Source organism: Serinus canaria, chromosome 25, assembly GCF_022539315.1.
Source record: "Serinus canaria isolate serCan28SL12 chromosome 25, serCan2020, whole genome shotgun sequence".
NCBI lineage: Eukaryota > Metazoa > Chordata > Aves > Passeriformes > Fringillidae > Serinus > Serinus canaria.
The window spans coordinates 14,006,659-14,026,618 of NC_066338.1; the positions used below are offsets into that span (position 1 = coordinate 14,006,659).

The 19,960-nt window shown below is 60.8% G+C and overlaps 2 protein-coding genes and 3 long non-coding RNA genes across 7 annotated transcripts in view; 3 read left to right on the forward strand and 2 right to left on the reverse strand.

The window, feature by feature from the left end:
- Positions 1-532: 532 nt before the first annotated feature.
- Positions 533-14,318, reverse strand: PSMC4 (proteasome 26S subunit, ATPase 4; the record flags this gene model as incomplete). The annotated part of the gene is made up of 16 exons (XM_050984660.1): positions 14,174-14,318; positions 13,304-13,402; positions 12,733-12,818; positions 12,658-12,677; positions 12,485-12,515; positions 12,002-12,137; positions 11,449-11,468; positions 11,290-11,395; positions 11,053-11,239; positions 9,819-9,907; positions 9,536-9,593; positions 8,435-8,544; positions 6,127-6,220; positions 2,711-2,878; positions 1,619-1,695; positions 533-742 (listed from the first exon to the last, which is right to left on the reverse strand). Coding segments are annotated over exons 1-16 (1,527 nt in total), but the record flags the coding sequence as incomplete, so codon positions are not given.
- On the forward strand, positions 6,565-7,609 carry LOC127060706 (uncharacterized). Its single transcript, XR_007780010.1, has 3 exons — positions 6,565-6,636; positions 6,995-7,098; positions 7,543-7,609. It is a non-coding gene; the product is annotated as an uncharacterized LOC127060706 (long non-coding RNA).
- A 1,698-nt stretch (positions 14,319-16,016) lies between the features above and the next one.
- Positions 16,017-16,743, forward strand: LOC127060681 (uncharacterized). Of its 2 annotated transcripts, none has more exons than XR_007779934.1 (2): positions 16,017-16,116; positions 16,255-16,743. It is a non-coding gene; the product is annotated as an uncharacterized LOC127060681 (long non-coding RNA). The 2 variants fall into 2 exon arrangements; XR_007779935.1 differs by lacking the exon at positions 16,017-16,116 and adding an exon at positions 16,128-16,153.
- A 674-nt stretch (positions 16,744-17,417) lies between these two features.
- LOC108964069 (kallikrein-8-like) overlaps positions 17,418-19,960 on the reverse strand; it is a 3,411-nt gene continuing 868 nt past the window's right edge. The window contains exons 2-7 of the mRNA XM_050984853.1: positions 19,731-19,803; positions 18,992-19,128; positions 18,443-18,517; positions 18,162-18,216; positions 18,019-18,095; positions 17,418-17,722 (exon numbers count right to left, since the gene is read on the reverse strand). Coding sequence (XP_050840810.1) covers positions 17,525-17,722; positions 18,019-18,095; positions 18,162-18,216; positions 18,443-18,517; positions 18,992-19,128; positions 19,731-19,803 — 615 coding nt within the window. The 3' untranslated portion in view covers positions 17,418-17,524. The remainder of the gene's footprint in view (positions 17,723-18,018; positions 18,096-18,161; positions 18,217-18,442; positions 18,518-18,991; positions 19,129-19,730; positions 19,804-19,960) is intronic.
- On the forward strand, positions 19,200-19,574 carry LOC127060699 (uncharacterized). 2 transcript variants are annotated; one of them, XR_007779999.1, is made up of 2 exons: positions 19,200-19,275; positions 19,349-19,574. It is a non-coding gene; the product is annotated as an uncharacterized LOC127060699 (long non-coding RNA). The 2 variants fall into 2 exon arrangements; XR_007780000.1 differs by having other exon boundaries at positions 19,358-19,574.

Genomic DNA, 19,960 nt, shown 5'->3' on the forward strand with positions numbered 1-19,960 from the left:
CACATCTGGGTCAGTGGTCAAGGAAACAGCGCAGTGTGCCCAGGGCATGTCCATGTGTGCCCAGGGCCTGTCCAGGTTTGCCCAGGTGTGCCCCATGGCATTCCATTGGTGTGCCCAGTGTGCCCTGGGCCTGTCCCAGATTGCCCAGGGCATGTCCAGGTGTGCCCAGAGTTTGCCAGGCGTGTCCCGGTGTGCCAGGTGTGCCCAGGGCCTGTCCAGTGTGCCATGCAGGGCTTTCCGAATGTGCCCAGGCTGTCCAGTGTGCCATGTTTGCCCTGGGCCCGGTCCCAGTGGCCCAGGGCGTGTCCAGGTGTGCCCTGGGCCTGTCCAGATGTGCCCAGGGCATTTCCAGGTGTGCCCAGGTGTGCCCTGGGCCTGTCCAGATGTGCCCAGGGCATGTCCAGGTGTGCCCAGGTGTGCCCTGGGCCTGTCCAGGTGTGCCCAGGGCATTTCCAGGTGTGCCCAGGGCGTGTCCAGGTGTGCCCCTGGAACGCCCAGGTGTACTCCCAGCCCCCCCAGGTGTGCCCCCAGGTGCCCCCAGGTGTGCCCAGGTGTGCCCAGGTGTGTGGATACAATCCTCCAGGTCCACCTCCTCGGACAGGTTCATCTTGCCGGTGATGGTGGAGAAGATCAGGCGCTTCTGGCGCCGGTCGGGCAGCGGGAACTCGATCTTACGGTCCAGGCGGCCGGGCCGCAGCAGCGCCGGGTCCAGCGTGTCCGCGCGGTTGGTGGCCATGATCACCTGGGCACAGGTGAGGGGTCAGGGACACACCTGGACACACCTGAGATCCTTCAAACCCCATAGAACCTCATAAAACCCCATAGTTCCTGATCCAGGTGTGCCCAGGTGTGCCCAGGTGTGTCCAGGGTTGGTGGCCATGATCACCTGGGCACAGGTGAGGGGTCAGGGACACACCTGGGCACACCTGAGATCCTTCAAACCCCATAGAACCCCATAGAACCCCATAGTTCCTGATCCAGGTGTGCCCAGGTGTGCCCAGGGTTGGTGGCCATGATCACCTGGGCACAGGTGACAGGTGAGGGACACACCTGGGCACACCTGAGATCCTTCAAACCCCATAGAACCCCATAAAAACCCCATAGCTCCTGATCCAGGTGTGCCCAGGTGTGCCCAGGGTTGGTGGCCATGATCACCTGGGCACAGGTGAGGGGTCAGGGACACACCTGAGCACACCTGAGATCCTTCAAACCCCATAGAACCCCATAAAAACCCCATAGCTCCTGATCCAGGTGTGCCCAGGTGTGCCCAGGTGTGCCCAGGGTTGGTGGCCATGATCACCTGGGCACAGGTGACAGGTGAGGGACACACCTGGGCACACCTGAGATCCTTCAAACCCCATAGAACCCCATAGAACCTCATAAAAACCCCATAGTTCCTGATCCAGGTGTGCCCAGGTGTGCCCAGGTAGGTGGGCGTGGTCATCTGAGGACACCTGGGGCCACCTGGGTCCCTCCAGGGCCACCAGAACCCCAGAACTTCATCTCCAGGTGTGCCCAGATAGGTGGGCGTGGTCACCTGGGGCCACCTGAGGACACCTGAGGACACCTGAGGACACCTGGGGACACCTGGGCCACACCTGGGGCCACCTGGGCGCACCTTGACGTTGACGTTCTGGTCGAAGCCGTCCATCTGGTTCAGGAGCTCCAGGAGGATCCGTTGGACCTCGCGGTCGGCTTGGGGCAAAAAACGGCAATTTTGGGACCTCCGGATTACGGGGATTCCACCCCAAAACCCCAAATTCCGTCCAGGAGACCCCAAACCCCACCCAGGTGACCCCAAATTCCATCCAGGTGACCCCAAAATTCCATCCAGGTGACCTCAAAATCCCGTCCAGGTGAACCCCAAAATTCCGTCCAGGTGACCCCAAATTCCATCCAGGTGACCCCAAATCCCATCCAGGTGACCCCAAATTCCGTCCAGGTGACCCAAAATTCCATCCAGGTGACCCCTAAATCCACTCAAATCCCCAAATTCCATCCAGGCGACCCCAAAATCCCATCCAGGGGGCCCCAAAATTCCACCCAGGTGACCCCAAATTCCATCCAGGACCACCCAAATCCCCAGACCCCACCCCAATGGAGACCCCAACCCAATTTGGGGATCTGAGGGCCTCAAACCCCACCCAGGTGTCCCCAGACCTCACCTTGATGTTCTCCTGACCTTCATCCAGAGGTTCTCCAGAAGGTTCCTCACCATGAACTTCCACCCAAAACCACCCCAAACCCACCCAGGACCACCCAGACCCCACCCAGGACCACCCAGACCCCACCCAGGACCATCCAGACACCACCCAGGACCCCTCGGACCCCACCCCAATGGAGACCCCACCCCAATTTGGGGATCTGGGGCTCTCAAACCCCACCCAGATGTTCCCAGACCTCACCTTGATGTTCTCCAGAAGGTTCCTCACCATGAACTTCCACCCAAAACCACCCCAAACCCACCCAGGACCCCTCGGACCCCACCCCAATGGAGACCCCTCCCCAATTTGGGGATCTGGGGCTCTCAAACCCCACCCAGGTGTCCCCAGACCTCACCTTGATGTTCTCCTGACCTTCATCCAGAGGTTCTCCAGAAGGTTCCTCACCCCCAAAAACCACCCCAAATCCACCCAGGACCACCCAGACCCCACCCAGGACCCCCCGGACCCCTCCCCAGCAGAGACCCCTGCCCAGGTGAGGCCCTCACCGCCGGTCTGGGCGTCGAAGCGCTTGGTGGCGATGGCGTCGATCTCGTCGATGAAGATGATGGCGGGCGCGTTCTCCTTGGCCAGGCGGAAGACGTCGCGCACCATCCGCGGGCCCTCGCCCAGGTACTTCTGCACGAACTCCGAGCCCACCACGCGGATGAAGGCGGCTGGGAAAGGACGGAAACGTGGAATTTGGGAGGTCCAAAACGCCAAAGATCCCACCGGGAACCCAGGGAGAAGAACAGGAACCCAAAACATCTCCAGAAACCCCAAAAACTCCACATGGAGACCACCAGGAACCCAAAACACCTCCAGAAACCCCAAACCTCACCAGAACCCATGGGGAACACAGGAACCCAAAACATCTCCAGAATCCAAAAATCCCCCGGAACCCATGGGAACAACAGGAACCCAAAACATCTCCAGAAATCCCAAAAATCCCACCGGGAACCCATGGGGAACAACAGGAACCCGTGGAGACCACCAGGAACCCAAAACATCTCCAGAAACCCCAAAATCCCACCGGGAACCCAAACATGGTCACAACAGAACCCCAAAACCTCTCCAGAAATTCCAGAGAAATCACATCAGAACACAAAACATCTCCAGAAACCCCAAAATCCCACCGAGAACCCATGGGAACAACAGGAACCCAATCCCCAGAAACCCCACAGCCACCGGAACCCAAAACATCCTCCAGAAATCCCATGGAGACCACCAAGAACCCAAACCTTTCCAGAACTCCCAAAACCCTACCGGACCCATGGGAACAACGGAATCCACGGAGACCACCAGAACCCAAAACACCTCCAGAAACCAAAAATCCCACCAGAAATCCATGAAGAACACAGGAACCCAAACACTCCAAACCCCCAGAAACTCCCCACAAGACCACCAGGAACCCAAAACATCTCCAGAACCCCAAAATCCACCGGAACCCATGGAACAAACAGAACCTATGGAGACCACAGGAACCCAAACATCTCCAGAACCCAAAACCTACCAGAACCCAAACATCTCCAGAAACCCCCAAAATCCCCCGGGAACCCATGGGGAACAACAGGAACCCAAAACATCCTCCAGAATCCACAGAGAACACCAGGAACCCAAAACATCCCCAGAAACCCCAACAAATCCCACGGGAACCCATGGGGAACAGCAGGAACCCAAAAACCTCCAGAACCCCAAAACTCCCACCTGATACCCCAGAGAAATCACCAGTACTCATGGAGACCACCAGAACCCAAAACATCCCAGAAACCCCAAAATCCCCCCTGGGACCCAGGGAACAACAGGAACCCAAAACACCTCCAGAAACGCCCAAAACTCCACATCAAGACCACCAGGAACCCAAAAAACCTCCAGAAACCCCCAAAATCCCACCAGGAATCCATAGGGAACAACAGGAATCCACGGAGACCCCCAGGAACCCAAAACATCTCCAAAAACTCCAAAAGTACCACCGGGAACCCATGGGGAACAACAGGAACCCAAAACATCTCCAGAAACCCCATAGAGACCAACAGGAACCCAAAACATCTCCAAAAATCCCAAAAATCACACCAGGAACCCAAAACATCTCCAGAAACCCCCAAAATCCCTCCAGGAACCCATGGGGAACAACAGGAACCCAAAACACCACCAGAAACCCCACAGAGACCACCAGGAACCCAAAACATCTCCAGAAACCCCACAGAGACCAACAGGAACCCAAAACACCTCCAGAAATCCCACAGAGACCACCAGGAACCCAAAACACCTCCAGAAATTCCAAAAATCCCACCGAGAACCCATGGGGAACAACAGGAACCCGTGGAGACCACCAGGAACCCAAAACATCTCCAGAAACCCCCAAAATCCCTCCAGGAACCCATGGGGAACAACAGGAACGCAAAACATCTCCAGAAACCCCAAAAATCCCACTGGGAACCCGTGGAGAACAACAGGAACCCGTGGAGACCACCAGGAACCCAAAACACCTCCAGAAATCCCACGGAGACCACCAGGAACCCAAAACATCTCCAGAAATTCCAAAATCCCACGAGAACCCTGGGGAACAACAGGACCCGGGAGCCACCAGAACCAAAACATCTCCAGAAACCCCCAAAATCCCTCCAGAACCCATGGGACACAACCCAAAACCCACATAAACCCCACAGAGACCACCAGGAACCCAAAACATCTCCAGAGATCCCATGGAGACCACCAGGAACCCAAAACATCTCCAGAAACCCCACAGAGACCATCAGGAACCCAAAACATCTCCAGAGATCCCATGGAGACCACCAGGAACCCAAAACATTTCCAGAAACTCCCAAAAACCCTACCGGGAACCCATGGGGAACAACAGGAATCCACGGAGACCACCAGGAACCCAAAACACCTCCAGAAATCCCAAAACCTCACCAGGAACCCATGGAGAACAAGAGGAACCCAAAAAACCTCCAGAAACCCCCAAAACCCTACCTGGAGACCACCAGGAACCCAAAACATCTCCAGAAACCCCAAAAATCCCACCGGGAACCCATGGGAACAACAGGAACCCAAAACATCTCAAAAAACTCAGGTGTCCCCAAAACCCCACCCAGGTGTTCCTGAGCTTCAACCCAAAGTTCTCCAGAAGGTTCCTCACTCCCAAAAACCCCCCAGAACCTCCCCAAAACCCCACCCAGGTGACCCCAAACCCCACCCAGGTGTCCCCAAACCCCACCCAGGTGTCCCCAAACCCCACCCAGGTGTCACCAGGTGTCCCCAAACCCCACCCAGGTGACCCCAAAACCCACCCCAGTGTCGCCAAACCCCACCCAGGTGCCAAACCCCCAACCCCACCCAGGGACCCAAACCCCACCAGGTGTCCCCAAACCCCACCCAGGTGACCCCAAAAACCCCACCCAGGTGACCCAACCCCCCCAGGTGTCCTGTTCCCCAAACCCCCCCAGGTCCCAAACCCCGAGTGTCTCCAAACCACCCCACCCAGGTTCCCCAAACCCCACCCGGTGACCCCAGGGCTCCAACCCCCCCAGTGACCCCAAACCCCTCCCAGGTGTCCCCAAACCCCACCCAGGTGACCCCAAAACCCACCCAGGTGATCCCAAACCCCCCCCAGGTGTCCCCAAACACCACCCAGGTGTCACCAAACCCCTCGAGATGTCTCCAAACCCCACCCAGGTGTCCCCAAACCCCACCCAGGTGTCCCCAAACCCCACCCAGGTGACCCCAAACCCCCCCCAGGTGACCCCAAACCCCCCCCAGGTGTCCCAAACCCCACCCAGGTGTCCCCAAACCCCTCCCCAGGTGTCCCCAAACCCCACCCAGGTGTCCCCAAACCCCACCCAGGTGTCTCCAAACCCCACCCAGGTGTCCCCAAACCCCACCCAGGTGTCACCAGGTGTCCCCAGGTGTCCCCAGAGCTCACCTGTGGTGTGGTGGGCCACGGCCTTGGCCAGCATGGTCTTCCCGCAGCCGGGGGGGCCGTACATCAGCACCCCCCGCGGGGGGTCAATGCCGATCTGCCAGGAGAAGACACAGGTGAGCTCACCTGGACGTCACCTCCGCCACCTCCAGGTCACCTCAGGGGCCTCCAGGTCACCTGAGGGTCCTCCAGGTCACCTCAGGGGCCTCAAGGTCACCTGAGGGGCCTCAAGGTCACCTGGAGATCCTCAAGGTCACCTGAGGGGCCTCACGGTCACCTGGAGGTCCTCAAGGTCACCTAAGGGTCCTCAAGGTCACCTGGAGATCCTCAAGGTCACCTGAGGGGCCTCACGGTCACCTGAGGGTCCTCAAGGTCACCTGAGGGGCCTCACGGTCACCTGAGGGTCCTCGAGGTCACCTGGAGGTCCTCAAGGTCACCTGAGGGGTCTCAAGGTCACCTAAGGGTCCCGAAAAATCAGGAGATCACCTGAGATCCCCAGGAGGTCCCCTAGAGGTCACCTGAGGTGCCCCAAGGTCACCTGGAAGACCCCTGGAGATCACCTGGAGGTCCCCTGAGATGCCCAGGAGATCACCTGAGGTCCCCCAAGGTCACCTGGAGGTCACCTGAGGTGCCCCTGAGGTGCCCCAAGGTCACCTGGAAGACCCCTGGAGGTCCCCTGGAGGTCCCCCAAGGTCACCTGAAGGTCTCACCTGAGGTCCCCTGAGGTCACCTGGAGGTCCCCTGAGGTCACCTAGTGGTCCCCTAAGGACCCCTGAGGTGCCCTGAGGTCACCTGGAGGTCCCCCAAGATCGCCTGGAGGTCACCTGAGGTGCCTTGAGGTCACCTGAGGTCACCTGGAGGTCCTCTAGAGGTCACCTGAGGTCACCTGAGGTGCCCCAAGGTCACCTGGAAGACCCTGGAGATCACCTGGAGATCACCTGGAGGTCCCCTGAGATGCCCAGGAGATCACCTGAGGTGCCCCAAGGTCACCTGCTGTGCCTTGAGGTCACCTGAGATCCCCTGGAGGTCTCACCTGAGGTCTCACCTGAGGTCCCCTGAGGTCCCCTGAGGTCCCCCAAGGTCACCTGAGGTCCCCTGAGGTCCCCTGAGGTCTCACCTGAGGTCTCACCTGGAGGTGCCCTGAGGTCTCACCTGAGGTCTCACCTGAGGTCCCCTGAGGTCCCCCAAGGTCCCCCGAGGTCCCCTGAGGTCTCACCTGAGGTCCCCCAAGGCCACCTGAGGTCCCCTGAGGTCCCCTGAGGTGTCACCTGAGGTCCCCCCAAGGTCACCTGAGGTGCTCCAAGGCCACCTGAGATCCCCTGGAGGTCCCCAGGAGGTCCCCTAGAGATCACCTGAGGTCTCACCTGAGGTCACCTGAGGTGCCCCAAGGTCACCTGAGGTCCCCCAAGGTCCCCTGAGGTGCCCCAAGGTCACCTGGAGGTCACCTGAGATCCCCTGGAGGTCCCCAGAAGGTCCCCCTGAGGTCCCCTGATGTCCCCCAAGGTCACCTGAGGTCCCCTGAGGTCCCCTGAGGTCCCCCAAGGTCACCTGAGGTCCCCTGAGGTCCCCCGAGGTCACCTGAGGTCCCCTGAGGTCTCACCTGAGGTCCCCCGAGGTCACCTGAGGTCCCCCAAGGTCCCCTGAGGTCCCCTGAGGTCTCACCTGAGGTCTCACCTGAGGTCTCACTTGAGGTGCCCTGAGGTCCCCTGAGGTCTCACCTGAGGTGCCCTGAGGTCCCCTGAGGTCTCACCTGAGGTCTGACCTGAGGTCTCACTTGAGGTGCCCTGAGGTCCCCTGAGGTCTCACCTGAGGTGCCCTGAGGTCCCCTGAGGTGTCACCTGAGGTCCCCCAAGGTCCCCTGAGGTGCTCCAAGGCCACCTGAGATCCCCTGGAGGTCCCCAGGAAGGTCCCCCTGAGGTCCCCTGAGGTCCCCTGAGGCTCACCTGAGGTCTCACCTGGAGACCCCCTGAGGTCTCACCTGAGGTCCCCCAAGGCCACCTGAGGTCCCCTGAGGTCCCCCGAGGTCACCTGAGGTCCCCCAAGGTCCCCTGAGGTGCCCCAAGGTCACCTGGAGGTCACCTGGAGGTCCCCAGGAGGTCCCCTAGAGATCACCTGAGGTCTCACTTGAGGTCACCTGAGGTCACCTGAGGTCTCACCTGAGGTCCCCTGAGGTCCCCTGAGGTCCCCTGAGGTCCCCTGAGGTCTCACCTGAGGTCCCTGAGGTCCCCTGAGGTCCCCTGAGGTCTCACCTGAGGTCCCCTGAGGTCACCTGAGGTCCCCTGAGGTCCCCTGAGGTCCCCTGAGGTCTCACCTGTTTGTAGAGCTCGAAGTGGGTCAGGGGCAGCTCCACGGCCTCGCGCACCTCCTGCTTCTGGATGTCCATGCCCCCGATATCGGCGTAAACCACATCGGGCTTCTGGTCTGGGGGGAACTGGGATGAACTGGGATGGACTGGGAGGGACTGGGATGGACTGGGATGGACTGGGAGGGACTGGGAGGGACTGGGATGGACTGGGATGGACTGGGGGACTGGGATGGACTGGGAGGGACTGGGAGGGACTGGGATGGGACTGGGATGTGGACTGGGATTGGAACTGGGAGGGACTGGGGAGGGACTGGGATGGACTGGGGGGACTGGGATGGACTGGGAGGGACTGGGATGGACTGGGAGGGGACTGGGATGGACTGGGAGGGACTGGGATGGACTGGGAGGGGACTGGGAGGGACTGGGAGGGACTGGGAGGGACTGGGATGGACTGGGAGGGGACTGGGATGGACTGGGAGGGACTGGGAGGGGACTGGGATGGACTGGGAGGGACTGGGAGGGACTGGGAGGGACTGGGAGGGACTGGGATGGACTGGGATGGACTGGGAGGGACTGGGATGGACTGGAGGGACTGGGAGGGACTGGGATGGACTGGGATGGACTGGGAGGGACTGGGATGGACTGGGAGGGACTGGGAGGGACGGGGATGGACTGGGAGGGGACTGGGAGGGACTGGGAGGGACTGGGAGGGACTGGGAGGGGACTGGGAGGGACTGGGAGGGACTGGGAGGGACTGGGATGGACTGGGAGGGACTGGGAGGGACTGGGATGGACTGGGAGGGACTGGGATGGACTGGGATGGACTGGGATGGAACTGGGAGGGGACTGGGATGGACTGGGATGGGACTGGGAGGGACTGGGAGGGACTGGGATGAACCGAGAACCAGCCCAGGTGTGCCCAGGTGAGCCCTGCTGACCCCAAGATGGCTCCACCCAACATCTCATGACCCAAAGATGATCCCAAACTCCATTTTTTCCACCCAAAACCCCATTTTTTCACCCCAAAACGATGTGTTATGGTCCCCAGGTGTGCCCAGGTGTGCCCAGGTGTGCCCAGGTGTGCCCAGGTGTGCTAGGTGTGCCCACCTGAGGCGACCACCATGATCCTGCTCTTGGTCTTCAATGACCAAACATCCACCAGGGCCTCCAGAACAACCCCAAAATGACCCCAAACCCCATTTTTTCACCCCAAAACGACGTGTTATGGACCCCAGGTGTGCCCAGGTGTGCCCAGGTGTGCCAGGTGTGCCCACCTGAGGTCAGCATCATGATGCTGCTGTCGGCCTCGGCGCGGCGTCCAGCGCAACCCAGCGTTCTTCACCCCAAGGCGCCCCAGGTGTGCCGTGTGCCAGTGTGCCGGGTGCACCACCTGGGCGCTCCACCTGAGTCGTGCGCGCCACCTGGGCTTGAGCAGCTCGCGGTCGATGGTGCTCAGGATGCGCACGTAGTAGTTGGAACCTGCCGGACACACCTGGATGCAGCTCACCTGGCGGCAGCTCCTCACCTGGAGCTCCTCACCTGGCTGGAGCTCATCCAAAGCTCCTCACCTGGAGCTCCTCACCTGCAGCTCCTCACCTGGAGCTCCTCACCTGGCTGGAGCTCATCCGAAGCTCCTCACCTGGAGCTCCTCACCTGGCTGCTGCTCACCTGGAGCTCCTCACCTGCAGCTCCTCACCTGGAGCTCCTCACCTGGAGCTCCTCACCTGGAGCTCCTCACCTGGAGCTCCTCACCTGGCTGCAGCTCACCTGAAGCTCCTCACGTGGCGGGAGCTCTTCACCTGGCTGCAGCTCACCTGGAGCTCCTCACCTGGAGCTCCTCACCTGGCTGCTGCTCACCTGGAGCTCCTCACCTGGCGGCAGCTCCTCACCTGGAGCTCCTCACCTGGCTGCAGCTCACCTGGAGCTCCTCACCTGGAATGGACTCTCCAATGACCATGTTCAGCTCTATGGGCCATGATGACCAATGGGACACGCCCAACCAGTGGCCCCACCCATCCCAGGTGTGCCCAGGTGTGCCCAGGTGTGTGCCCAGGTGTGTGCCCAGGTGTGTCTCACCTGTGGTGGAGCCCACCATGGCCGTGTTCTGGTCCACGGCCTCCAGGAACTGCCCGATGACCAATGGGACACCCCCAACCCATGGCCCCACCTATCCCAGGTGTACTACCTGTACCCAGGTGTGCCCAGGTGTGTGCCCAGGTGTGTGCCCAGGTGTGCCCAGGTGTGTGCCCAGGTGTGTGCCCAGGTGTGTCTCACCTGTGGTGGAGCCCACCATGGCCGTGTTCTGGTCCACGGCCTCCAGGAACTGCCCGATGACCAATGGGACACTGCCAGCCCCAACCCATGGCCCCACCTACCCCAGGTGTGCACAGGTGTGCCCAGATGTACCCAGGTGTGCCCAGGTGTGTCCAGGTGTGTGCCCAGGTGTGTCTCACCTGTGGTGGAGCCCACGATGGCGGTGTTCTGGTCCACGGCCTCCAGGAACTGCCCGATGACCAATGGGACACTGCCAGCCCCACCCCGTGTACCTCACCCTCCCAGGTGTATCTACCTGTACCCAGGTGTGTCCAGGTGTGTGCCCAGGTGTGTGCCCAGGTGTGTCTCACCTGTGGTGGAGCCCACGATGGCGGTGTTCTGGTCCACGGCCTCCAGGAACTGCCCGATGACCAGCGGGATGCTCTGGATGCGCTTCACCTCCTCCTGCGCGTGCAGGAACTCCTTCTTCAGGTTCCGCTGCTCGTCCTTGATGTACTCCTCCTGCACCTCCAGGAACTCCAGCTCCTGCTGCAGCTTCTGCAGGTGAGAGACACACCTGAGACACACCTGAGACAGGTGAGACACACCTGAGATACACCTGAAACACCTGAGATACACCTGGGATACACCTGGGCACAGGGCAGGGCTGAGCTCCTCCTGCACCTCCAGGAACTCCAGCTCCTGCTGCAGCTTCTGCAACAGGTGAGAGACACACCTGAGACACACCTGAGACAGGTGAGACACACCTGAGATACACCTGAAACACCTGAGATACACCTGGGATACACCTGGGATACACCTGGGATACACCTGGGCCCAGGGCAGGGCTGAGCTCCTCCTGCACCTCCAGGAACTCCAGCTCCTGCTGCAGCTTCTGCAGGTGAGAGACACACCTGAGACAGGTGAGACACACCTGTGATACACCTGAGGGACACCTGAGATACACCTGGGTATACACCTGGGATACACCTGGGCACAGGGCAGGGCTGAGCTGCTCCTGCACCTCCAGGAACTCCAGCTCCTGCTGCAGCTTCTGCAGGTGGGACAGGTGAGAGACACACCTGAGACACACCTGAGACAGGTGAGACACACCTGAGGGACAGCTAAACCACCTGAGATACACCTGGGATACACCTGGGATACACCTGGGCCCAGGGCAGGGCTGAGCTCCTCCTGCACCTCCAGGAACTCCAGCTCCTGCTGCAGCTTCTGCAGGTGGGACAAGTGAGAGACACACCTGAGATACACCTGAGCCAGGTGAGACACACCTGAGATACACCTGAAACACCTGAGATACACCTGGGATACACCTGGGATACACCTGGGCCCAGGGCAGGGCTGAGCTCCTCCTGCACCTCCAGGAACTCCAGCTCCTGCTGCAGCTTCTGCAGGTGAGAGACACACCTGAGACACACCTGAGACAGGTGAGACACACCTGAGATACACCTGAAACACCTGAGATACACCTGGGATACACCTGGGATACACCTGAGGGACACTTGAGATACACCTGGGATACACCTGGGATACACCTGGGCCCAGGGCAGGGCTGAGCTCCTCCTGCACCTCCAGGAACTCCAGCTCCTGCTGCAGCTTCTGCAGGTGAGAGACACACCTGAGACAGGTGAGACACACCTGTGATACACCTGAGGGACACCTGAGATACACCTGGGATACACCTGGGATACACCTGGGCACAGGGCAGGGCTGAGCTGCTCCTGCACCTCCAGGAACTCCAGCTCCTGCTGCAGCTTCTGCAGGTGGGACAGGTGAGAGACATACCTGAGATACACCTGAGCCAGGTGAGACACACCTGAGGGACAGCTAACCACCTGAGATACACCTGAGATACACCTAGGATACACCTGGTATACACCTGGGCCCAGGCAGGGCTGAGCTCCTCCTGCGCCTCCAGGACTCCAGCTCCTGCTGCAGCTTCTGCAGTGAGAGACCACCTGAGATACACCTGAAACACCTGAGATACACCTGGGATACACCTGGGATACACCTGAGGGACACCTGAGATACACCTGGGATACACCTGGGATACACCTGGGCACAGGGCAGGGCTGAGCTCCTCCTGCACCTCCAGGAACTCCAGCTCCTGCTGCAGCTTCTGCAGGTTAGGAGACACACCTGAGACACACCTGAGACAGGTGAGACACACCCTGAGATACACCTGAAACACCTGAATACACCTGGGATAACACCTGGGCACAGGGCAGGCTGAGCTCCTCCTGCACCTCCAGGAACTCCAGCTCCTGCTGCAGCTTCTGCAGGTGGGACAGGTGAGAGACACACCTGAGATACAGGTGACACACCTGAGATACACCTGAAACACCTGAGGGACACCTGAAACACCTGAGGGACACCTGAGGTGACACCTGAGATACACCTGGGCCAGGGGACATTGCCACACAGGTGTGTTCTGCCCTGTACCTGCTGTACAGGTCCCTGTACCCCTCTCACCTGTCCCAGGTGTGCCCAGGTGTGCCCAGGTGTGCCCAGGTGTGTCACTCCCCTTGTACCTGCTGTACAGGTCCCTGTAGGCCTCTCACCTGTCCCAGGTGTGTCCCAGGTGTGCCCAGGTGTGTCACTCACCTTGTACCTGCTGTACAGGTCCTCCAGGTCCTCGGGCTCCGGCACCAGGAAGGAGAGGCCGGGGAGGGGCCGGGGGGCGGCCAAGGTGGGGACATCGTCCTGGACAGGTGAGAGACAGGTGAGAGACAGGTGAGTGACAGGGAGGGACAGGTGAGTGACAGGTGAGAGACAGGTGAGTGACAGGTGAGACAGGTGAGAGGAGAGGTGGGACAAGTGGGATAGGATAGGACAGGTGGGACAGGTGAGGGCACAGGTGGGATAGGACAGGACAGGTGGGGACAGGTGGGACAGGTGGGACAGGTGGGATAGGACAGGCCAGGTGGGACAGGTGAGGGGACACCCAAAAATGGGGGCGGGGCATCCCCAGGTGAGGGAGCAGCCTGAGGGTGGGGGAGGGGAGCCCCTGGAGTGACCCAAAAAATGGGGGGGGGGGTGGGAGGGGTCGCCCCCAGGTGAGGGAGGGGTCCCTAAAAAAGGGGGGAGGGGCTCCTTAAAAAGGGGGAGGGGCCTTGAGGCGACACCTGGGGGTGGGGGCGGGGCACCCGGAGGGTCCCAAAGTTTGGGGGCGGAGCTTTGGGGGGGGGGGAGGGAGGGGATCCTGAGGGAGGCCCCACCCCCATTTTGCCTTCGCTCTCACCCCCCCCCTCCCAATTGGTATCACCCAAAAAGGGGCGTGGCCAAACCCGGAGGTGGGCGGGGCCTGGCAAAGCGGGGGGACCCCCCCCCCCCAAATCCCCCTTGGGGCCCCTCCCCCCCTTCCCGCGCGCCCTTTTCGGGGTCCTTTGGGTGCTCCCCCCCTGCCCCTCCCCCCCCCGAGGTTTTGGGAACCCCCCGGGGGTTTTGGGACCCCCCGGGCCCCTCCCCCCTCACCTGAGGCTTCTCCCCGAGCAGCCCAAGCTCCTCCATCGTGACGGGGCGCCACGGAAGTGACGTCAGCGCGTCGGCGCCTGCGTGCGTGTAGGAGGGAGGGCGCTACGCGGTGACGTCAGGGCGTAGTTCTGCGCATGCGCGGTTGAAGAGGCCGGGCCGGAGCTCCCAGTTGATCCCAGTAACTCCCAGTGCGGCCCAGTTTCCTCTCAGTTCGGCCCAGTTCATCCCAGTAACTCCCAGTTGGCCCAGTGGCTCCCAGTTTAATCCCAGTAACTCTCAGTTCATCCCAGTCCCTCCCAGTTGGCCTCCAGGTATCATCCCAGTGCCCCCCCTGCCCCTCCCAGTTCATCCCAGTTCAAACAGTGCCCGGCGGTGACCGAGAGGGGGCGCTAAGCAGCCACTTCCGGGACTACAGCTCCCATCGTGCCCCGCGCCCCATAGAGACAACAGAGTTCCTGGACTACAGCTCCCATCGTGCCCCGCGCCCCATAGAGACAACAGAGTTCCTGGACTACAGCTCCCATTGTGCCCCGCGCCCCATAGAGACAACAGAGTTCCTGGACTACAGCTCCCATCGTGCCCAGCGCCCTATAGAGACAACAGAGTTCCTGGACTACAGCTCCCATCGTGCCCTGCGCCCAATAGAGACAACGGAGTTCCTGGACTACAGCTCCCATTGTGCCCCGCGCCCAATAGAGACAACAGAGTTCCTGGACTACAGCTCCCATCGTGCCCCGCGCCCCATAGAGACAACAGAGTTCCTGGACTACAGCTCCCATCGTGCCCTGCGGCGGCTTTCCCGCTCTCTTTAAAGTGACCCCAGTCCATCCCAGTTCCTCCCAGTCCATCCCAGTCCCTCCCAGTCCATCCCAGTCCCCTCCCAGTCCCCCCCAGTCCCTCCCAGTTATCCCAGTTCCCCCCAGTCCATCCCAGTTCCCTCCCAGTCCATCCCAGTCCCTCCCCTCCCTCCCAGTCTCCATCCCGTCCCTCCCAGTCCTCCCAGTCCATCCCATTCCCTCCCAGTCCATCCCATCCCTCCCAGTCCCTCCCGTCCATCCCAGTCCCTCCCATCTTATCCCCGTCCCTCCCAGTCCCTCCCAGTCCATCCCAGTCCCTCCCAGTCCCGTCCCATTCCCTGCCCAGTCCATCCCAGTCCTCCCAGTCCCTCCCAGTCCCCCCCCAGTCCCTCCCAGTCCCTCCCAGTCCATCCCAGTCCTCCCAGTCCATCCCAGTCCCCTCCCAGTCCCTCCAGTCCCTCCCAGTCCCTCCCAGTCCCTCCCAGTCCATCCCAGTCCATCCCAGTCCCTCCCAGTCCCTCCCAGTCCCTCCCAGTCCCTCCCAGTCCTCCCAGCTCCCATCCCCAGTCCCTCCCAGTCCCTCCCAGTCCCTCCCAGTCCATCCCAGTCCATCCCAGTTCACATCTCTCAGGGTTTTTTCCATTTTTCTTTATTTCCCCCCCCAATCCCCGGTCACTGCTGGTCACTCATGGTCACTCGTGGTCACTGTTGGTCACTGCTGGTCACTCGTGGTCACTCATGGTCACTGCTGGTCACTCGTGGTCACTGCTGGTCACTCTTGGTCACTCCTGGTCACTGCTGGTCACTCATGGTCACTCGTGGTCACTGTTGGTCACTGCTGGTCACTCGTGGTCACTCATGGTCACTGCTGGTCACTCATGGTCACTGTTGGTCACTTGGTCACTGATGGTCACTCATGGTCACTGCAAGTGACCACCACTGGTCATGGTGGTCACTTGCAGTCACTGGTCACTCGTGGTTACTGGTGGTCACTGGTGCTCACTGGTCACTCCTGGTCATTCATGGTCACTGGTGCTCACTGGTCACTGGTGGTCACTGATGGTCACTGGTGGTCACTGGTGCTCACTGGTCACTCCTGGTCATTCATGGTCACTGGTGCTCACTGGTCACTGGTGGTCACTTGAGGTTTCTGATGGCCACTGGTCACTGGTGGTCACTTGAGGTTTCTGATGGCCACTGGTCACCAATGGTCACTGGTGGTCAATGGTCACTCATGGTCATTCATGGTCACTGGTGGTCACTGGTCACTCCTGGTCACTTGAGGTTTCTGATGGCCACTGGTCACCAATGGTCACTGGTGGTCAATGGTCACTCATGGTCATTCATGGTCACTGGTGGTCACTGGTCACTGGTGGATGCTGGTGGTCACTGGTCACCGGTGGTCACTGGTGGTCACTGGTCACTGGTGGTTACTGGTCACTGGTCACTCCTGGTCAATGCTCACTGGTGGTCACTGGTGGTCATTCCCAGTCACAGGTGGTCACTGGTGGTCACTGGTGGTCAATGGTCACTCCTGCTCAATGCTCACAGTTGGTCACTGGTGGTCACTGGTGGTCACTGGTGGTCACTGGTCACTGGTCGTTGGTCACTGTTGGTCACTGGTGGTCACTGCTGGTCACTGCTGGTCACTGGTGGTCACTGTTGGTCACTCCCGGTCCTTGGTGGTCACTCCTGGTCACTTGTGGTCACTGGTGGTCACTGGTCACTGTTGGTCATTGGTCACTCCTGATCATTTGCAGTCACTCCTGGTTACTGATCACTGCTGGTCACTTGTGGTCACTCGTGGTCACTGCTGGTCACTGCTGGTCACTGCTGGTCACTCCTGGTCACTTGCTGGTCACTGGTCACTCCTGGTCACTGGTAGTCACTCCCGGACCTTGGTGGTCACTCCTGGTCACTGCTGGTCACTGCTGGTCACTGTTGGTCACTGCTGGTCACTGGTTGGTCACTGCTGGTCACTCCTGGTCACTTGTGGTCCCTCCTGGTCACTGTTGGTCACTCGTGGTCACTGCTGGTCACTGTTGGTTACTGCTGGTCACTGTTGGTCACCGTGGTCACTGCTGGTCACTGCTGGTCACTCCTGGTCACGGTTGGTCACTCGTGGTCACTCCTGGTCACTGTTGGTCACTCCTGGTCACTTGTGGTCATTCCTGGTCACTGTTGGTCACTCCTGGTCACTCCTGGTCACTGCTGGTCATTGTTGGTCACTCGTGGTCAATGGTGGTCATTGTTGGTCACTTCGTTGGTCACTTGTGGTCACTGCTGGTCACTGCTGGTCACTGTTGGTCACTCATGGTCACTGCTGGTCACTCGTGGTCACTCGTGGTCAATGGTGGTCACTGGTCACTCCTGGTCACTGGTCACTGGTCACTCCTGGTCACTTGTGGTCACTCCTGGTCACTGTTGGTCACTCCTGGTCACTCGTGGTCACTGCTGGTCACTCTTGGTCACTCCTGGTCACTGTTGGTCACTCCTGGTCCCTGCCGGTCCCTCATTGGCCGTTGCCGGTCCCTCACTGGCCGTTGCCGGTCCCTCATTGGCCGTTGCCGATGACGCGGCGGATCCAGGGCGTGGCCCGGCAGACGTTGCTGTACACGCCGGGGTTCCCGCGCTGCCCGCACACGGCCAGGCCCCAGGAGACCACGCCCTGCAGGTACCCCCCGCACACCAGCGGCCCACCTGAGTCACCCTGCAACAGGTGAGAGACAGGTGAGACACAGGTGAGACACACCTGGGATACACCTGGGACAGGTGAGATACACCTGGGACACACCTGGGATACACCTGGGTACACCTGGGATACACCAGGCCCCAGGAGACCACGCCCTGCAGGTACCCCCCGCACACCAGCGGCCCACCTGAGTCACCCTGAAACAGGTGAGAGACAGGTGAGACACCTGGGATACACCTGGGATACACCTGGGATACACCTGGGACAGGTGGGACACACCTGGGATACACCTGAGATACACCTGGGATACACCTGGGATACACCTGGGATACACCTGGGATACACCTGGGACACACCTGGGATACACCTGGGATACACCTGGGATACACCTGGGACACACCTGGGATACACCTGGGATACACTTGGGATACACCTGGGGTACACCTGAGATACACCTGGGGTACACCTGGGATACACCCGGGGTACACCTGGGGCACACCTGGGATACACCTGGGATACACCTGGGATACACCTGGGATACACCTGGGATACACCTGGGCACACCTGGGATACACCTGGGACACACCTGGGATACACCTGGGCACACCTGAGACACACCTGGGACACACCTGGGGTACACACCTGGGGCACACCTGTGACTCACCTGGCAGGAGTCGACGCCGCCCTGGGGCACACCTGCACACACCTGGGCACACCTGCACACACCTGGGACAGGCACCTGACACACCTGGCGCACACCTGGGGCACACCTGCACACACCTGGGACAGGCACCTGCACACACCTGCACACACCTGGGGCACACCTGTACACACCTGGGCACACCTGTGACTCACCTGCCAGGAGTCGACGCCGCCCTGGGGCACACCTGCACACACCTGGCACACCTGGGGCACACCTGGCACACCTGGGGCACACCTGGGCACTCACCTGGCAGGAGTTGACGCCGCCCTGGGGCACACCTGTACACACCTGGGGCACACCTGGCACACCTGGGGCACACCTGGGCACACCTGGCACACCTGGGCACACCTGTGACTCACCTGCCAGGAGTCGACGCCGCCCTGGGGCACACCTGGGGCACACCTGGGCACTCACCTGGCAGGAGTTGACGCCGCCCTGGGGCACACCTGTACACACCTGGCACACCTGGGGCACACCTGGGCACTCACCTGGCAGGAGTCGACGCCGCCCTGGGGCACACCTGGGCACACCTGGGACTCACCTGGCAGGAGTCGACGCCGCCCTGGGGCACACCTGCACACACCTGCACACACCTGCACACACCTGGGGCACACCTGGGCACTCACCTGGCAGGAGTCGACGCCGCCCTGGGGCACACCTGCGCAGAACATGTTGCGGGTGACGGCGCTGCCGTAGGCGCGGGCGCACTGCTCGGGCCCGAAGGTCTGCACCTGAGCACACTGCAGGTCCCGCGGGAGCTGGGCTGCACAGGTGGGACAGGGGAGGGACAGGTGAGGGACAGGTGGGACAGGTGGGACAGGGAGGGACAGGTGGGACAGGAGGGACAGGTGAGGGACAGGTGGGACAGGTGAGGGACAGGTGAGGGACAGGTGGGACAGGGGAGGGACAGGTGAGGGACAGGTGAGGGACAGATGGGACAGGTGACGGGCAGGGGAGGGACAGGTGGGACAAGGGAGGGACAGGTGGGACAGGTGAGGGACAGGTGAGGGACAGGTGGGACAGGTGGGACAGGTGGGATAGGGGAGGGACAGGTGAGGGACAGGTGAGGGACAGGGGAGAGAGAAAAACAAACAAAAAATCATCTCCATGTTTGGAACCCAAAATCTCCCGGATTTTCCCCATTCTGGAACCTAAAACCTTCCTGGACCCGTCCAGGTGAGACAGGTGAGCTCAGGTCAGACAGGTGAGCCCAGGTGAGACTGAAAAATCCCCCAAAATCCCCCGGATTTGCCCCATTTTGGGGCCATTCCCAGCCTTGGTGGAACCCAAAACCTTCCTGGACCTTTCCAGGTGTGCCCAGGTGTGCCCAGGTGTGCCCAGGTGTGCCCAGGTGTGCCCAGGTACCTCCAGGTGACTTGGTGGTGCCCCAGCCGCTGACGCTGCAGTTCTGCCCCGCCCGGGGACACCTGGGACACACCTGGGACACACCTGGGACACACCTGGGACACACCTGGGACACACCTGGGACCCCACCTGAGCTCTCACCTGGTCTCCATAAAGAGGTCCCCAAACCTCACCTGAGACCCCACCTGAGAACACACCTGGGAACCCAACTGGTCTCCACTGGACCCTCC